Source organism: Chlamydotis macqueenii, chromosome 1 (assembly GCF_036417535.1).
Source record: "Chlamydotis macqueenii isolate bChlMac1 chromosome 1, bChlMac1.mat, whole genome shotgun sequence".
Classification (NCBI taxonomy): domain Eukaryota; kingdom Metazoa; phylum Chordata; class Aves; order Otidiformes; family Otididae; genus Chlamydotis; species Chlamydotis macqueenii.
In genome coordinates, this window is record NC_141556.1 from 150,009,674 (window position 1) to 150,029,006 (window position 19,333).

Genomic DNA, 19,333 nt, shown 5'->3' on the forward strand with positions numbered 1-19,333 from the left:
ATCAGCTGTATTTGAAGTGGGACAATAAGTACTCGAAGGTTGTGTATTATTGTGGGAGGAAGGTGGTTCTTGCAGAAAGCATAAATGTTGGGCTATGTTTTTCAGATTTCTTGTAATTCTAGCTATCTTACAGAAAGCTGGGCAAATGAACTCTGAACAAAATAATCAAATTGTGCTAGTGACTTTACTTTAGCCTATTTCTTAATCTGGTTTAAAACAATTAAGATGGACAAGAATCATCCTGTAGGAGTGCTGTTTGTAAGGGAGTTGGATAGAAATAGGTGTTTGTTTTAAAATATAGACAACATCTTATCTGTCAAAGTCACAAGCAAATTCAGCTTATGTTTTTTTCTTTCTACTATGATAATTTCAGCATGATCAGTTACACTCTGCTAATGAAGACCTCCTAGCTCGTGTTGAAACACTGCAACATAATGCTAAGCTGCTGGAAGCTCAGATACTGGAGGTACAAAGAGCCAAGGCAAAGGCTGACAAAGAACTAGAAGCTGAAAAACTTCTGAAAGAACAGAAAACAAAGGTAGTACTCTGTAGAGATGGCGAATGGGCTGAAGCGTTACTTTCACTAGATATGACTTCTGTTAGACCTTTGTAAACTGTGTTTTTATAGAACATGTTCCATACTTTCTTTTCTTGTTACTTGACTCAGTCATTTTTGAAGGCTTCATCTGTTAATTGGAAGAATTTTGCAAGACTGTCACTTAGAGTAGGTTGGGGATAGTGACAGAATGTGAAAAACACTTAAACTTCTGGGTTTTTTTAGTGAATCAGTGATTTCCTGAAAAGAAAAAAATCTCATCTTTGTACAACCTAAGTGTGTGTGTGGGTAAGTGTAAGTGGGTGCTGACATCTATTTTGAAATTGGACTGCATAATTGAGAAGTATTTAAATTTCAGGAACATAGTGCTGCTCTCCGAGAAATGGAGGAGCTTCAGACGCAACTTCAGAAGGAAAAGAAGCATCTGCAGCAAACTATGCAAGAACTAGAGCTGGCCAGAAAGGTAGAGTTGCTGTTCATGTTAGTGGTTAACAGACTACCAAAGATTTTGGCTCATCATGCTGTGTTGAATGCCTCCCTTTCTGTTCTGAGGATTTTAACCTCAAGGCTTGCAAAAGTGAAAACAGGAGGGGTTTTACCCCTGGTTTTGTGTTTGGAGAGCTGATACGTACTTCTAGGTTTGTGGATTTTTTATTTTTTGGTTGTTTGTTTTAGCTTGGGTTACGTGGCCTGTCATGAGAAGAAATAGGAATAGAATTCACATGTCTGGAGTACTTTATGGTGCACTATTCAGAAGCTGCCTTTGTTGTAAGGACTGAGGATGATAGAAATGAATATCTGCAAAATACCTACTGGTAAAACTGTTAAAACTAGAAACAGGTTTTGCAAAGCTTCTGCTTCTCATTTGAAAACAGATTATTTACTGAGGATATGGAAACTGATGAATGAGTGCTGCTTCTAGATGTGGATAGTTATAAAGCTTTTTGTTATGTGAGCAATATAGTTTTTAATATAATTAAAAAAAAAAAAAAAAAGCAGCCAAAGCAGATTGTAACTTCACTGTGTGTAACTTCCAGGATGCTCAAAAGAGTACACTGATGGATATGGAAATAGCTGACTATGAAAGGCTCGTAAAAGAACTTAATCAGAAGATTACTGATAAAGACAGCAGAATAGAAGATCTCGAGCAAGAGACAGGGATTCAGAAACAGAAGCAAGAGACCCTACAAGAAGAAATAAGTGAGTAAACTATAAATAGCAAGAGTATCAATGGTATAGTTAGCAATGGTAAAAAACGCAATTCACAAACAACTCAAGTCGATGAGTGAGAGTAAGGTTTGCACGGAACACAGCTACTTGATTACTTCTTGATACGGGAAACTTTACTAGATTATCAGTCACTTGATCTTGTATTGAGCATACAAAAGGCAAATTACCTGCCTGATAACTGTGTTTTCTACCTTATTAAGTTAATCACAAGTTCCGAGTCAGTGACTGTCAGGGGTTTTCAGTCTGACATACCACACTCATAAAACTTTATTAGTTAGCATGTGATTAAAAAATTCATCTTATCCTGAAGTGTAAGTCTTAAAACAATTTCATGTATTAGAAGATCTTTGCGATACTTTGAAATCAGATACTAAACTTACTGTAAGCTACTTGTTTGCAGCTTTTAAGAAGTCTGTCAGAATTTGTTTAAATATTTTCCAATACTGTTAAGGAAATACAGGAGGGGAAGTTTCCTTTGTGTGTAACTACTGTTTTCTGCATTAGAATCACTTCAGTCAACTATGCAACAGGATGAGGAAAGAAATGCCAAGATAAAACAACTCCTAGTGAAAACAAAGAAAGAACTGGCTGATTCAAAACAAGCTGTAAGTCCCAGTGTCAATGACTGTACATTGCATTTTTAACCTGACTTTTAAAAATCTGATCAGCTGATAGCTGAACTATTAAGTTGCTGAGATTTGGGGTTCTTTAATAACCAGATAACTTTATCATGCAGGAAAATGACCATCTAATGTTGCAGGCATCATTAAAAGGGGAACTGGAAGCCAGTCAACAACAAGTGGAAGCCTATAAGGCAAGAAACTTCACTTCTTTGTTACTATAAGGTTTCTTATTTAAGTAATAAGTTTGTGATTTGTACTGAGCAGATGGGATATAGGCTGAAGAATGAAAAGATGTCATTTTTATTACTTGAGCACTTATTATTTTTCTTGAATGAGTTGTGTGATTGCTGCTTTACCCAAATATTTCCTTTGTGATGTTGTTTAAATAGGCTTACCCTTTCTTGCTGCTCTTTCCTTTCCCTTTCCACCAAGAGAGAGGACTGTGTAGTTTGAAGCTTGTAACTGGGCTAAGTTATAGAATAATGTCTTTAGAAGTGGAAGTTTCTCAGTTTAAAAACAAAATAATGCGACATCATCATCATAAATTTCAAGTGTTGTCCTTCTGTATAAATTTTGTTGGTTGGACAGAATAGGAATTGAATGTAATGAAAGGTAGCAGGGAGGGGAAGGGAGACGGATTGCCTTTCTTAAATGCTGCCACCCCACCACTGTAGTTTTCTCTTCAATTCTCTCTTTAAAAAACACCCTTTTAAAAAAAAAAATTAAGTACACTGTAACTCACATCTATTTCTTATTCTGTTTTTATTGGATTTTAATTGTACCGCCACTAGTTCTGTGCAGGAATTACTATAGTAGAATCCTATTTTCTCTGTGGCATGTCTCCTTGGAGAGGGAAGAAAAAATGTTGTCATAGTGAAGTTTTCAACTGACTTTTTCAGATTCAAGTGGCTGTACTAACATCAGAAAAGCATAAAGTTCAGGAACACCTACGAACTTCTTCAGAGCAACACCAGCGAACATTGAGTGCTTACCAGCAAAAAATTGCAACTTTGCAAGAAGAGTGCAGAGCAGCCCAGGTACTCTAATGGAAGAAGTAATGTTAGAGACTTCAGAAGGGAGTTTTACTGTACTCTCTGTCTGCTTCTCTGAAAATATTTTGTGGATCTTTCACTCTTGCCTTTTTGTCTGTCAAGAATTGGGAATTATACCAGTGCTTAATGTATCTGGGTGGTACAGATGACAAGCCAGACTGTCCTGGTTGTCACATATCACTTGTGGTAGAACATCTGGACTGGACTTTTCTGTTTCCAGTAGGCAAAACCTTGTGTTGATAGTGGGGAGCCGGAGGTCATTTAAGATGATTGCCACGTATGCACTGAGGGGAAAAAAGAAATCTTTAAAGAAAAAAGGGGAAGAAAAAAAGAAAAAGAACATAATTTGCTCCATATAAACACAGTTAACACAGATACCTCTTAAAAAAAAAAAAGACTATGAAAAATAGATTTGCAAGCACTTTTTAATATGCGGCTATATGAGCTGCTTCTTACTTGGCAGCTGAGCTACACGTCAGTAAAACTATTGCTGAGGGGTTTTTTTTTATTTCTGTTTTTTTGTCCATATGACACTGTGTTAGATGTTAATGGAATCTAGTGTTTGCATTGGAGACAGACAGATTCAGAATGTAGCAGGCCTGCTATGTTCATACTATCTTTATGGAGATTACTGCACCACGCTATAGCTCCTTTTGTATGATAGGAGTGCATCCTGCAGATAAGTGACTGCAGCCTCTCAAAAAAAAATCTACATCTTTTAAAGGTGAACTGAAATGAAGAAACTTTGTGGTTGCTGCTGCAAGAGGCTTGCCTGAGTTGTACTGTTAGATATAGATCATGGTTTTACAAATGCATTCTTCATAACTGGGGACTTACGGTACCTATCCGTGGTGGCTTGCTCTTTGATGTTGTGAAACTATTCAGAGTGTAGATCTTCCATGATGGTGTGTGATGGCTTGAAGCTGCTGGAGGACTAGCCTTCCTCTTAGGTGCCCTACATCTAGAAAATACGTATTGTTACAAGGTTATTAACAAAGGAAAATTCTGTCCAAAGGAAAGGTGGACACTAAAGCAGATAATAGGTTAGAAGGCAAAAGTCATACTGACATTTAAGGCTGTGTACCTGAGGACTTAGGAATATTCTAGTTCACATAGTTTGACTGGAGGAAAAGAGAAGGATTAGTTTAAAGAAATGCCCACAAATTTTACAGACTCCAGAAAAGCTGGAGCAGTGGCTAGTCACTGTGGAATTTTCACTTGCCAGTTCAGCTGACGAGAAACTTCCCAAAATCCTGCTCCTGGAGATGAGAGCATCTTAGTCATCTCAAGGATGACTAATGAATCTATGAGCTTCTTGTAATATCCAAGAATTAAAACCTGCATCTGTGTTTTTGTAGAAACATATATAACATGCGTACTTGAAGGATGGGACTAATTATTGCTGTATACTGTACAGTCAAGGATGAAGATATGTCGTGAAGTGATTTTCTGTGTGTCCACAGAAAGGCATATATCAACTGAATTTAGAAGAGAAGACAGACCAAACACCCTTACAGTCAACTAGAATATTATATCTTGTGCTGTGTAATACCATTACAAGACTGACTTAACTCCTGTAAATCATGCATAACTTCAAGGCATATTAGATTTTTGTCACTTGGGTAGTATAAAAGGAAAACGGAAAACAGAATTATCCCTTTTTTTCCTTCATTTAAAACTGTTTGATAGAACCCCTTGCTCAATCTCTGTTGAATACAATTTTTGAGTTCGCAAGTATTCTTTCTTTAGTACTGGTATATTGAAAATCAGCATCTCTTTTTTAAGTTTAACATTTTATGATACTCAATTAAAGTCTAAAGAAACATGATTTATTATGGCAGTCACAAGTTTAATTAACCACTTAAGAGAACAAAACGCAACAAGAAGTTCTGAATTTTTTTTCCAATGTAAGATATGTTTCATTTTAGAGAAATAAAGGAGCAATAGTCGATAGCATAACTTATTAAGGGTTTGTTTTCTGTGTGATAGGCTGAACAAGCATCTGTTACATCTGAATTCGAGAGCTACAAAGTCCGTGTTCATAATGTTCTAAAACAGCAAAAGAATAAATCAGCTTCTCAAACAGAATCTGAGGGAGCCAAGCAAGAAAGGTAAAACTAAAATTTTTATATGTATACAGAAAAATACTGCTACTTGCATTATTGTGCTTGAATTTGCTAATTTTTGACCAACAAATGAGTTCCACTATTTACGCTTTGCTTGAATAAGGAAAATATCAGAAGGGAGGGAGTTTTCTTTGCCGGTTACTTCAGTTTTTAAAAAAAAAACAACAACAATTCTTTATTTCTAAAAACTTTATCTGATATGTAATCTAACTGTGGCTCTGCCTATCAGAATAGAAGAAGGATCATCAATTTGTACCGTAGTGGTACTATGGTAGTTTCTAATTCTTTGATTTGCCTTTTTTTACATTTATTTTTGTGTAGATTACCTATTGTTACAGTCAGAGGGAGAAGTAAGGTGTTAGGAAGATTCTTATGAGCAGAAATTAGCTAGCATCTTCTGTGTAGACTTGACATGTCATTTCCTCTGACAAAGTATTGCCATAAAGAGCCATTTCCAACTAGGTAAAAAAGAGTAGCTTGGAACTGTTCAGCTGAGCTTGCTTTGAACTTTTTCAGGAAGGAATGGTTTAGTGTAAGTAAAGCTCTGGCTGCCAATTCAGGCCTCAGTTCCAGCAGATTTATGAAATACTTATCAGCTGTTATATGAGGAAAGACTTAGGAAAAAAAAAGTTACACTGTCTGAAAATCATTTAAGTATAGTTGTAAGCCAGGTAAATTCAGATTCACTTCAGAAACTGCCTGAACTCACTGCATAAGTAGATCAGTTTCTAAAAGTTATTTTTATAAGTTATTGATAGTTGCCATTGGTGACAGACTGGGTTATTTGTGTGAGATATCAAAAGTCATTTCTGACACAGCTCTTAAAACAGTACATGCAATTGCTGCTGAAAATCCACCAGAGGGAGACTTGTGCTTTGTTAGAGGACTTTGGTCTTATGGTTTGTTTAGGTTTTTTTAAGTACATCTACCTCTTCTTTTCTTTGAAGCAAGCAAACTGCGAGAGCTGCATTTCTTTGTTCCTCCTTTTTGCAGATTTTTAAGAAGTTCTGGTATTGTTAGGTTTTTGTGAAAGAGGATCACCTTGGAAACAAAGTGGACAAGTAATCAAGCAATGAACAGATGACAAATAGTTTTCAAAGAAATTATTTACAAGTATCAACTCTAAGAGTCAATAAGATATACAGTTCATGAAATAATAGATGTCTGCATATATAAATACAGGAAGCATAAAAGGAGAATGTGTGTGACTTCAGACTTTTTCCTCCTGGTGTATATGATTTTGATTTATTTCTGATCAACGGAGTTTGTCTTGTTTTATGGATTGATTTTGCTTTTTAATCCTTAGCTCAAAATCTCCTCCAGCCATTTGTCTCCTGTATTCAGTCTCATTGAACTGATGTGCATTTCCTAAACAAACAAAAAACCCTCCACCACTTTTTAAGAATAATTTTTTTTCTCCCATCTGCATCCCACATATTATTGTCCTTCTGTCTTGTTCCTCCAAACCAGCTTGAAGTAGAAAATGGTAGCAGTCACACTTTCTACCCCAAGAGTTAATTCCCAGCAGATCAGATGGAATAAACCTATTCGCACCTATATTGAAACATGATCAGAACTTTACTAATTGTTTCTGCTGCAGTCACATTCTAAAATTATTTTGGTCATGGTGCTGTATTGATTTAATTAATAAGCAAGTGATGTGGATCAGCTGTCCAGAATGTTGTGGATATAATACAGGTTCTGAAATAATATAATCCTTTTTAAATCTATGTTGTTTGTTTATTTTTTCCCCTTATAGAGAACAATTGGAAATGGTGATAGATCAACTTAAAGTTAAGCTGCAAGATGCTCAGCATAATTCACAGATGAATGCATCTGAACTCCAAGCATTGCAGTCTGAACATGACACCCTGCTGGAAAGACACAATAAGATGCTGCAAGAGACTGTTGCAAAAGAGGCAGAACTCCGTGAAAAGTATGGTCTGCTGATGAATAGATATAGATACTTTATTTTGTATGAACTTTAAGAGCTAGGCATGTAGTGGCCTATAATTGTACTTCCCAAAGAAAGGGCATAACTGTTGAGAAAGTTAAAAGAATTTTCAAAAGAATTGTTTGCTATTTTTTATCATCCTTCAGAAGTTTCAGCAATGAAAATGAAGCAGTAGCTAATCAGAGAATTTGAGATTTTTGCAAGCTTTCTACCTGTTAACTGTCAGATTTTAAAATTAACGTTTATTTCAAACTTAACTTTTTTTTTAAACAGATTGACTATTTTTAAGTCCAATGCTGAGCACTACGTTTTGTTGGACTGATCAACTAAATTTTATGGATGTTTCCTATTAGAAAAATAAGGTAGTTAAATACAGAGCAAACTGCACTGAAAAATATCCAGTCATGCGTCCACCAAGTGCCTTCTTAAAGAAAGTACTGTATTTTAAGTTTATGCTTGCCACAGTCTTAATCTGCTATTTCTTTCAAAATGAAAGGAACCTGCTTAATCTGTATCAGTTCTTGAAAAATCACATGAGTACCTAATACTTGAGCCCTTCAAAAAGGGCCTTTCCTTATCTTTTCTTCTCTAATTAGGATACAAAAAAAGTTCACATGAAATACTCATTAGAAATTACAGTTTAGTATCAGGAACTGTTGACTTCTTGTCTCTGTCTTTGTACTATTTTATCTGTTCCTGATAGCCACATGATGATTCATTGTAATCAACTAAATTATGTCCTTCTGCATTTTTCTGGAAACAACTGTATCACAGTAGGTTCCCTTTGTACCCAGAGACACTAGCTCTCTGCTAGTCTGGCTATATTTAAGTTTGTGTGCATATAAGGGCAAGTCCTATGCTTAGTCTTTCTGTACGTGCACTTGTTTAATTGCTTGTGACAATTTTGTCTCCTGGAGAACCTCCAAGCCAAGTACAATTGATGTGTTACTGACATTTTCCTTGCTAAAAAGTACACTCTTCTACCTTCTTCTACACTGAAAGTTGAAGCTTAAAACATTAAACTTAGCGTGTTAGAAACTTCCATTTTCAGAAGTCCTGCATAAGTGTTTGGTAAATAGATGTTAAAGGAGGTGAAGTATAAGGTAAGTGACATGCCCTTTATGTCACTATAAACAGTCATGTTGCAATTTTAGAATTTGAGGATGGATATTTAGACCACAGTGTCTCTAATACTTCAATTTTTTTTTCCCCAAAGATGTCTGAATTTTGTGTTCTGAAATAGAAACCAAGTGTTTATATAGCACAATGCATTCATATGATAGCTAATAAGTGTAACTTTCTCAGTCTTAGATTTTCCCTGTAAAAAGAGGAATTTAAATGGAAAAAAGTTGCAGTCATTTTAAGATAATCATACACATGAAAATTGAAAACTACTGTAAACTCTAAAAAGTTCGAAATGTAAAAATGACAGGGCTTTGTCGTTCATTTCTTACATTTTGTGTGTATGCTGTCTTCAGGCTCTGCACAATACAATCTGAGAACATGGTCATGAAAACAGAGCATGCCCAGACTTTGACTCAGCTGACAGCCCAGAACGAAGCTCTCCGGAACAATTTCAGAGATCAAGTCAGGAACCTACAAGAAGAGCACAGGAAGACAGTAGAGACGCTTCAGCAGCAACTGTCCAGAGTAGAAGCTCAGCTCTTCCAACTCAAGAGTGAACCAAGCACTAGAGGTAACTTTCAGGCATAATACCAGGTTTACTTAGGTTACCAGGCCAAGTGCAAGGTCCTGCACATGGGTCGGGGCTATCCCAAGTACAAATATAGCTACAAATAGCTACAAGTACAAATATAGCTACAAATATAGCTACAAATATAGGCTGAGAGTGGATTGGGTATTGGGTGATGAGAAGCTCAACAGGAGCAAGCAAGCAATGTGCGCTTGCAGCCCAGAAAGTCAGCCGCACCCTGGGCCACATCAAAAGAAGCATGACCAGCAGATCGAAGGAGGTGATTCTTCCCCTCTACTCTGCTCTCGTGACACCCCACCTGGAATATTGCATCCAGCCCTGGAGCCCCCAGCATAAGAAGGACATGGACCTGTTGCAGGGAGTCCAGAGGCGGGCCATGAAGATTATTAGAGGGCTGGAGCACTTCTACGAGGACAGGCTGAGAGAGTTGGGGCTGTTCAGCCTGGAGAAGAGAAGGCTCTGCAGAGACCTTATACCAGCCTTCTAGTACCTAAAGGGGGGCTACAAGAAAGATGGGGAAAAACTTTTCAGCAGTGCTTGTTGTGATAGGATGAGGGGTAATAGTTTTAAACTGGAAGCAGACTATACATAAGGAAAAAAATTTTTACAATGAAGGTGGTGAAACACTGGAACAGGTTGCCCAGAGAGGTGGGTTCCCCATCCCTGGAAACATTCAAGGCCAGTTTGGACTCTGAGCAGCCTCATCTAGTTGGAGATGGCCCTGCTTCTTGCAGGGAGGTTGGACTAGACAAGCTTTAAAGGTTCCTTCCAACCCAAACTATTCTATGATTCTATGATACAAGTTTGTGTACCTGAGTCTGAATCTAAAATGTGCTTACAGTGTGTGGTTCTGTAATGCACCAGAAACTTTTTCTGGAGAATCTGCAGCATGCCATATCAATCTACTGATCTTCCTTACCAAGTAAGGAATGTGTCTTTACTGTGTTATTACTGTCCCTTCAGAATGTTAAGGTCCATGAATGCGTCCAGAAGAGACCAAGAAAGCTGGTGAAAGGGCTGGAAGGCATGTCCTGTGAGGAGTGGCTAATGACTTTGGGTTTATCTAGTTTGGGGAAAAGGAGGCTGAGGCTATTGGTCTCGACAGCTTCCCGAGGAGGGGAAGTAGGGAGGGAGGTGCAGAGCTCTTCTCCCTTTTATCCACTGATGGGACACAAGGGAATGGTTGAAAGCTGCCTCAGGGAGGTTCAGACTTGACAGGAGGAAACATTTCTTCAGTAAGAGGGTGGTAAAACACTGGAACAGGCTTCCTAGAGAGGTGGTTGATGCCCCAAACCTGTCAGTGTTTAAGAAGTGTTTGGACAATGCCCTTAATAATACTTTTTAACTTTTTGGTCAGCCCTGAAGTGGTCAGGCAATTGTCCTAGGTGATTGCTGTAGGTCCCTTCCAATTGGAACTATTTTGTTCTGTCCAGAATCTGCATCAGTGTTATCTCTTCTGCAGTACCTGCATTGTCAGACAGATGGAGGGAGATTACTTTGTAAATATTCAGTGCTTTTCCTATCAGTTTGTCTCAGATTTTGGAGCATACCGGACCTCTGCCTGCAGTATGAGGGGTAAAGCTAAAGAAAAGTGTATTGAAAGCTATGTTAACAATGTTTGTTATTGGTATATTTGCTATTTTGACCCCTCTTCTAATTAAGATTTTACTGTGTTCAAGCTCAAGTGCTATTGTTGTATTTGTAAAGTTACTGAAAACATTTGACATTCTTGTCATAGCTACAACACATCTTCAGTCATAATCACTGAAATAAAAATTGCCAATCAAGTTTGGGTTTAGAAACAGGCTTTGATTGGAATGGTAATTTGGAGGCAAAAGGCTATATTTTCTGTTATAAATGTTATGTATGTATCTGGCTTTCTCTGTTTTCTTCACCTTTCCTCCTCTTGCTGTCAGTTACATTCTGATGACAAACATCAGTAAGTATCTTTCAGGTTCAGCTGCTTCAAATCCAGCAATGAAGAACTTAAGAGAACGGCGAAACACTGACCTTCCTGTTCTCGATATGCACACTGTAGCTAGGGAAGAGGGAGAAGGTATGGAAACAACGGACACAGAGTCTGTCTCTTCAGCCAGCACCTATGTACCATCCTTGGAACAACTTCTGAACTCCCCAGAAGCAAAACTTGGTAGGTAGAATGTGTGGCTTTTTGAAGCACTTGCCTATGTAAGTTGCTGAAGTTTGTGCCCTCAAAATATCTGAGAATGCTGTGCTTTTAGGTGCAAGGCACAAGTCTACTTAAGTGCCACTGAGTATACACTCTCCTGCATTTCTGTAGTTTTATCCTTGAGTAAGGACTAGCAGTAAAACATCACTACAGGTTTTAGTGATTGGGAATTGGACTAGATGACCTCTAAATGTCCCTTCCAACCCAAACCATTCTATGAGTCTATGACGATTTAAAGATTTCGTATTTGTGACTTTCTAAAGGGAAAAGACTGGATGAGCAAGTCAGTGAATAGTTACAAAACTTCTGTTCTGGACTAGGCTCTCCTAGTGACAACTAAGTGTTGCTTTAACTCTCATTAATGAAAGGATAAAGTGTCTGTTCATCTTAATGTGGCTTTAGGAATTTACTCATAATTTCTTCTAGGAAAATGAAAGCCAGCATGAGAACAGTGTTCTAAGAGTTCCCCAAAAAGTGTAAAAATATATGGTAGCATCTGATCATGTTTTAAAAGTCTACTGAGCACTTTGTGGAGAACTATTGAAAATCCCCATTTATGGGTAGGAAACAAGGGGTAAATTAAAACCATACTTAGACATACTTAGAACTGATTTGCCAAACCCCTTCTAATATATATACAAAAACAGATCACAAAACCAGCATGCAGCTGCAGCAATGATGCTTGTGAATTTTGCAGTCTGACTCAACGTGGATTCTGTTTCTAAGAAACTACGTTAATCAAATCCTAATGTTAAGTTAGTATAAAGTAGATGCAAGTGCTTTTTTCTTCTCTCAGTTTTCTTTTCCAATTAATTGCAGAACCATCTCAGTGGCAAACAGAACTCACTAAGGATGAACTGATTCAGAAACTAAACACAACGGCAAAGAGTGCTGATCACTTGAATGAATTACTTCGTGAATCAGAGGCAACCAATGCAATCCTAATGGAACAAATAAAGGTTAGCAGACAAGCAGGAAGTGTGGGGACAGCTTTAATTTCTATGGTTTGTTTCCTAGACCACATGTTTAACAGCAAATATGTTCCAGAAAATCCAAGTCTATAAAAATTTGGTGATGCAAAACTTAATTTTGGAAGGGCTTTTATTCCACAGGACTAATTAGTGCTCCCAGAATTGACTTCAGGTTTTAGGTTGTTTATTTTTTTCCTCACAGTTTCTAGTCGGGAAGGGGAGTAAAAGCTGCTACAAAAAAACCCTGAAGAGTTTGGAAGTTTAATGTTTAGTAAAGTGCCTTTACTGTTTTCACTTAGATAAAAGCAGTAAATTCCAAGGGAAGCACTGTCTGGTTTCTCTTCCTGTAACCCCTTTTAACTGTCTTAGGTTAAAAGAAGATACATGTTTAGAGATACATGTCCTAATAGAGTTTGGATTGATTTGATTGTACCTTCCTGAGTTTTCTGAAAACATTTTTGAAGTTAATGTAGTCTCTAAACTTGCTAAGATTTTTTTTAGAAAATGTTTTTCAGTGACGGACAATATTGTTAAATCTTTGATCCACATTGCTTATTTAACTCTTCAACTCTTGCTCTTTATCATTTCAATGGAATAGTTAGCACCATATGTCATTATAACTACTGCACAGACTTTATCAAAACCAGTCATTTTTGATCAATAAAAAGTTATTTCTGAACAATATCGCATGTTTAAGTTTCAATGGATTTTTGTCCAGAATATGTTGCTACGCAGACATTATTCTTTTTGAAGCGAACTACCTAAGTCACTTTTTAGCTTTTGAAAATACTTTTGTTCAATTGCTTAGTATATGAAGAAAACAATATTGCGTATTTTTTTCCGTCATCTGCAGCTTCTTAAGAATGAAATAAGAAGATTGGAAAGAAATCAAGAAAGAGAAAAGTCTGTGGCTAATCTAGAATACTTGAAGAATGTTCTGTTGCAGTTCATATTTCTAAAATCAGGAAGCGAGAAAGAAAGGCTGCTCCCAGTAATAGACACCATGTTGCAGCTCAGCCCTGAAGAGAAGGGGAAGCTAGTTGCAATTGCCCAAGGTAGGTGGTGTTCAAAACATTGTTGCAAAAAAAGGAAAAGTGGAAATAAAGGCAACTGAAGTTCTGTTCTTTGTTATGTAGACCTTTGAGAAAAAACAAAGCTTAGCAGCATAATGCCAGTGAGCTAGCAATAAAACCATTTTGCTCTGTTGGGAAGTTACTATTTGGTTTTTAGAAAACAGATTAAATACCCCAAAATATAAATAGAATTAAGTTAAATATAATTTCTTATGAAATGTACACATTTTAGGAAGATGATAGTAAGTTGTAAGAATTTAATGAGTTCATGTTTTACGTAGAATTTCTGTCAAAGTGACCTTAAAATAGAGGTTACTATAAATGAATTACTTTTTTGGCAGATGTTCTAAAAAGATAATTAAAGTGGTCCTCTCAAGGCAGTACTGCAGATCTAATTATGAACTTCTCTTCAATAAAAATATGCTTTTTGTTTAATAAATAAAGGGAGTTTGGAAGGAAAGAAAAAAAGTTAAGCCTTTGCGAGAGATTAACCCAAGAGCTGACTGTATAATAATGTTCTGGCTCCACTTCAAATACTCTGAGTATTTGTCCCCTTAAAAACACTTTTGAAGGTATTGTTTGTCACTTCCCAATAACAACCTGTAGCTTCTTGTACTTCATTAGCAACTGACCTCTAATTGATTTTAAAATTAATATAAAGAGTAAGTACCGTGTGTATATATAAAACACTTAAAACTTGTGAACAATATCACATGAATAAGGAAAGTGGCAAAGTACTGCATTCCATGATAGGCTTTGCATTTAGAAAGACAAGATGTAAATTAAGTCCATAGCATTTTGATGTTGCTCTGACACTCTAATGAACACTGACTGGATTTTTCTGGAGAAAGGTGATAAATGGTGTCATTAAAACATCCTTAAATAGCCAAAGTAAAGTGGATTTGGTGATAAAATCCCTGAACATAGATACGGCAGCCTGAGAATGAGTATTGGATGTTAACTCTTCAACAAGTTTACAAGGACAGCCTTTGAAAAAGGATGGGGGGGCAGGGAAACAAGGTAATTTAACCAAATGATGCAATGTCTAACATAATAAACTTAGTTTAAAGTATGTTTTTCTTCTTCCTTCAGGTGAGGAAGAGACTACTTCACGGCCCTCTGGGTGGGCTTCATACCTCCACAGCTGGTCAGGACTTCGATGAGACAGTGGAAATGCTGAATCTTTAAACACATTCCACAGCTGCAAAAAGAAAAATCTTAGTGTAGAAGACCAATCTGTTGGTGTTGTAGCACTGAACTACAGGGTTTTATTTGTGTGTTATTTTCAGCTTTTTAGGCTCTTCTAAGAAAGGCCCTCAGTAGCTCTGAAAGATTGTCCGATATTATGCTCTGACAGCAGTGAACTATTCCTCTTGTAAATGTTAAAGCTGATGATCAGAAGTACAATGAGAAGTGACAAATTAATTGCAAATTGCTTGGAAACAGAATTTGGCAAATCTGTGTCATTGTTTTGATATTGATTTAAAAACTTGATCTAATATAGTAACTGGAATAACTAGACTTTAGACTTAAAGCGTTTTGAAGTGTTTACAGTTTCTTTCACATATTTTTGTCAGCTCACTAAATGATATTGTTAGTGTTGTTCTCTCCATGTTGAAGAAATGAAAATTGAGTTGTTTCCTCTCTGATGATGCTTGCAAAATTTAAGATCATTAAGAAACAGAAATGGCATTTTCTGCTTTAACTTGACTAAGTTTTTTGTTTTGGTTATACTTTTTTTTTCCAAAAGCTGGATTGAAAATATGAAGGCAATGGTCCACAAAATACTGTAGAGGGTGCCTAAAACTATATGAAATATAATACTTGCCACATCTGGGGCATGGTACTGTAGTGGAAATTAATGGCATCTATGGAAGTCTTGGGATAGTACTCCAAGAATCAGAGGTCATAAGTGGCAGAAAGGGCTTCAGCTATGGCTTTTCACCCTGAGGCTGGAAGTTTGCGTTCAGGACCAGGAAAAAATGTTTCATTACTGTAGTGATGCCTGTACTTAGATGAAAAGACTACTCATACTGACCTAGTCGTATTGAAGACACTAAAGGAAGAATCTGAGTCTGTACACCAGACTCCTAACAATAACTTCTCAGAGAAAAGGACAGAACTTTTGTCAATAGATGCATCTTTTAAATGTTCTGGTGATTGAAGATGTTGTATCCTTCTCTCACTTCTCTGTATTTGCACATCATTTGCACAAATCTTATGCACAGATGAGGTGATCTCTGTTCTAGGTTATTCAACAGAATGTTTGGGTTTTTTTTCCAAGTAAAATACATCTCTGCCATAGAATTACTTTTCCTGTTAGCAACACTTTTTTTTTAGCTTCAGTTGTCTTTTCCCCCCTTCTAGTCTGTGCTGCCTTTCACCATTTTAATTTATTTGTAAGTTATTTAAATGCATACACATTTTTAAACCCAGCTTACCTTCCAACAAGAGTCTTTTCATCTTTTTCACTCATATTTACATGCTCTCTATGCTGTTCTACACTGAATCATTCCCTGATTTGCAATAATATTCTTTCTTTCCTATCTTAGTTGAGGTCCTGAGGAACTGATGCTCAATTAATATTACCTTATTTGGGACTGAGATTAATCTGGACATAAGAACAGCAGAAAGGCAGCACACATTGAGAATAAACTGTTCAGTAACTGTGCTTTTTTTTTTTTTGCTTCTTGTATTTATTTCAGTACACAATCAACGAAGCCAACAGGCTTTGTTCAGATATTTTAATTCCTTTCCACAGTCTTCAGCACCTCTTTCCCCCCAACACTCCATCCAATATGTGTTCTAACTGGAATCTTTATGGTTCATGCTACCAGTGAAAACATTCTCTGTGGACTTTCAGATCACAGAACTAATAAATGGGGATGAGTGTTTTAGGCATCTGTAGTTTGGAAATAAAAATAGCAAACATGAGGCTACATTTAGGCTTTCTTGCATTTGCTTTTGAAATGCTTACCATATCTTCAACATTCACGATTTGTCCCAGATCTCAGATGCTGAATTCTAACTCCTTATTCACAGCTGAATTTGGTTCATGTCACTCAAAAGAATGTCAAAACAGAACGACAGGAGAGATATGAAATATGCTTAAAAATAAGTGAAAGTCATTCCTCTGTGATTTTAACAATGGAAGCACATGAGTGGAAGAGTATGACTTTGTCTTACTTAGTTCAAACTCGGTTTGCAGCTGACTTGATTTAGTCTCTTCTGCACAGTGTCTGCTCAGCCATCTCTAAAAGAGCTGTGACAAGTTCCTTCTAAAATGCACATATTTAAAACTGTAGATTATTTAACAATGTAAACTGTGAATAAATGTATGCTAGTAACATATATCACTGGCTGTATTAAATATCAGTTGCTTATTGACTTCTTTCAGGTCTGAGTTGCATGCTCACTGGTTTTAGTAAAATTCAAGTATTGTACTTATGAATGTAGTGGACACCTCTTGCATTACTATATATTATTTTTTTATGATGGAAGGTTAAGATCTTAATTAATGTAAAGATATTTTAATAACTGCTACTAAACTGTGTTCTGTTGCTAAGATTGCCAGAACTTACCTTTGTGGCAATAAACTGTAAGCAAATATATCAAAGTTTAATATGCACTTGCACTAAATGGCATAGAAGAATGTGGACCGGAAGCAGGATTATTTTGCATAGAAGACTTTTTATATGTCATGTATTTGCATTTGTAATGTGCAGCATTGTAGCTGTCATTTGCTTTCAAAAAGCAATTTAAAATTGTAACTAGTACTGCTGGTTCTTGATATACTGTGGTGCTCTTTTTGGAAGAGCACTGTGCTGACTTTGCTTTCTGGTTCATTTTTTGTTTGTTTTTCTTTACAGTGCCATATTTTGTTAGGATGTTTCCCAGAAAATGCAACCCCTGCCCAAAGAGTTTACAAGCTTAGGACCAAATTTACTCTTCTATCAGCCTGCCTTCAGCCCAAGCCTCAGGAAGGCATAATATGGAGGAAAAAAAAAAAGGGGAGGGGGGGGAGGGGATTATATTGTCACTCTGCAGAGTATATATTAATTAAAAACAAAAAAAAATGAGAGTGATTATGAGTTCACAGGCCTCTGTGTGCTGCATTTCTAACTACCTGGGCTGGCTTAGAAACAAGTTATGTGACATCTGTGTTCCCCTTATCCGGAAGGGAGGCGCATCTGCGCAAGCGAAGCGTGCTCCAGTGGAAAGACAGGAAGGACCATAGCTTCTCAGGCTGTGGTGTGGATGTGGCCAGATGGATTTGGGGGATTTCAGGATGGCCAAAGGGAAACCTGTGTTAGAAGTGATACATGGGAGAGTATTTTTTTCTTTTGTGACCCTCCTTCCCGAAAGAATAATTGAGAGCATACATGTTAGATTATTTTCTAAATTTAAATCTTCCTTTGGCTATCACCCTCCCTGCTTTTGCTTTGATAACAGACAAAATATCCTGGAATTGTGGAAAAATACTTAAAAACTCTCCTTCTCTTGTACTTAGTGGCTTTAAAGGGAGTTTAACCACCTATGCTTCACTTGGCCTAGGCCTCCGCTTCACCCAGTGCACCAATACTTGCTCAACTACCTGACGGTCCTCCTATTACTGGTACTGTGAAAATACCTCCCTTAGGAGCCTTGCAAATAACAGTTGCCTCCCAGAAGCTGAGAAACCAAATGTATGAAGAGGTAAAAATATATTTGTTGTAGTAATTACAGAATTGCTAGTCTGAATAGATAAGTGTTTTGGTTGGAAATAACGTTTTTGTTGGCCTTTTCACGTGGCCATCACTTCAATAAAATTCACCTTCACCCAACAGAGTGCCTTTTGCCCTGAATGTCTGTTCTTATCTGAGAAAATGCTGCTCAGGTGTAAGGTAAAAAAACAAGGGGATGTTTACTGTAGTATTAAAGAGAAGATTTTAATAGATCTGGTATAGTAGCTGCAGTCTTTACTTTAGAACATAACAGCAGTGATGGATACTTTTGGATGAATGGAAGAGGAAAATAAATTGGTTTATTATGGTTTCTTTAGAAAAATTTTTTTTTTTAAAAAGGCCGCTCATTAAAATTACTTCAAATGTATTACTAGATTGTCACCAACAATCTGTCAATATCTGACATGAAGGAGAGGAGGGATGCAGAAGGTATTAATTGGTCATTAGAAGGATTACACTTAGTATTTTTATTTTAAGTACTAGCCACCTTATAAATCAGCACTCCTTGCTAATAGCTCTCAACTTTGAAGTGGACATAACTACCCCTTCCCTACCTGCACAGTTGTCATAGTGCCAAGATTAGATGCTCTGTGGATGAAGAGGTGGTTGGTTGGTTTGTTTAATCTAAGTGAGAGCTTGGAGTGTTTATCTTCTTGCCATCCATTTTTTTTTAGGCTATACTTATTATACAAATATGTGGTCAGAGAGGGGATCACAAGGTGCGAAAAGAAGTTGACATAACAAAGGCACATAAAACAGTCAAAAAAGAAAGCCTGATATTTAACGTCAACTTGTAGCACCTTTCACATAGAGGTTTATATGCTTAGAGGAAGGTGTCATAGTTCAGCCCCGCTCGGGACCAAGCTACGCAGTCTCTCACTCACTCCCCCCACCCTCTGAGGGAATAGGGGAGAGATAATATAACAAAAAGGCTTGAGGTTTGAGATAAGGACAGAGAGACATGCTTGAAGTTAGCGCTACGAGCAAAACAGACTCCACTTGGGGAAAAACTATTTGTTTATTATTAAAACAACAGCAGGATAATGAGGAAGAGAACAAAACCAATTTCCCCTTACCCCTCCCTCTTCACTGACCTTGGTGTCTGCAGCCGTTCCTCTCATA

The 19,333-nt window shown here is 37.0% G+C and overlaps 1 protein-coding gene across 1 annotated transcript in view; it reads left to right on the top strand.

The window, feature by feature from the left end:
* GCC2 (GRIP and coiled-coil domain containing 2) overlaps nucleotides 1-18,317 on the top strand; it is a 33,363-nt gene extending 15,046 nt beyond the window's left edge. The window contains exons 11-23 of the mRNA XM_086769777.1: nucleotides 374-538; nucleotides 915-1,019; nucleotides 1,594-1,756; nucleotides 2,291-2,391; nucleotides 2,523-2,600; nucleotides 3,309-3,446; nucleotides 5,451-5,572; nucleotides 7,347-7,523; nucleotides 9,020-9,237; nucleotides 11,210-11,404; nucleotides 12,263-12,402; nucleotides 13,268-13,469; nucleotides 14,580-18,317. Coding sequence (XP_086625903.1) covers nucleotides 374-538; nucleotides 915-1,019; nucleotides 1,594-1,756; nucleotides 2,291-2,391; nucleotides 2,523-2,600; nucleotides 3,309-3,446; nucleotides 5,451-5,572; nucleotides 7,347-7,523; nucleotides 9,020-9,237; nucleotides 11,210-11,404; nucleotides 12,263-12,402; nucleotides 13,268-13,469; nucleotides 14,580-14,650 — 1,875 coding nt within the window. The 3' untranslated portion in view covers nucleotides 14,651-18,317. The remainder of the gene's footprint in view (nucleotides 1-373; nucleotides 539-914; nucleotides 1,020-1,593; nucleotides 1,757-2,290; nucleotides 2,392-2,522; nucleotides 2,601-3,308; nucleotides 3,447-5,450; nucleotides 5,573-7,346; nucleotides 7,524-9,019; nucleotides 9,238-11,209; nucleotides 11,405-12,262; nucleotides 12,403-13,267; nucleotides 13,470-14,579) is intronic.
* The last annotated feature ends 1,016 nt before the right edge of the window (nucleotides 18,318-19,333 follow it).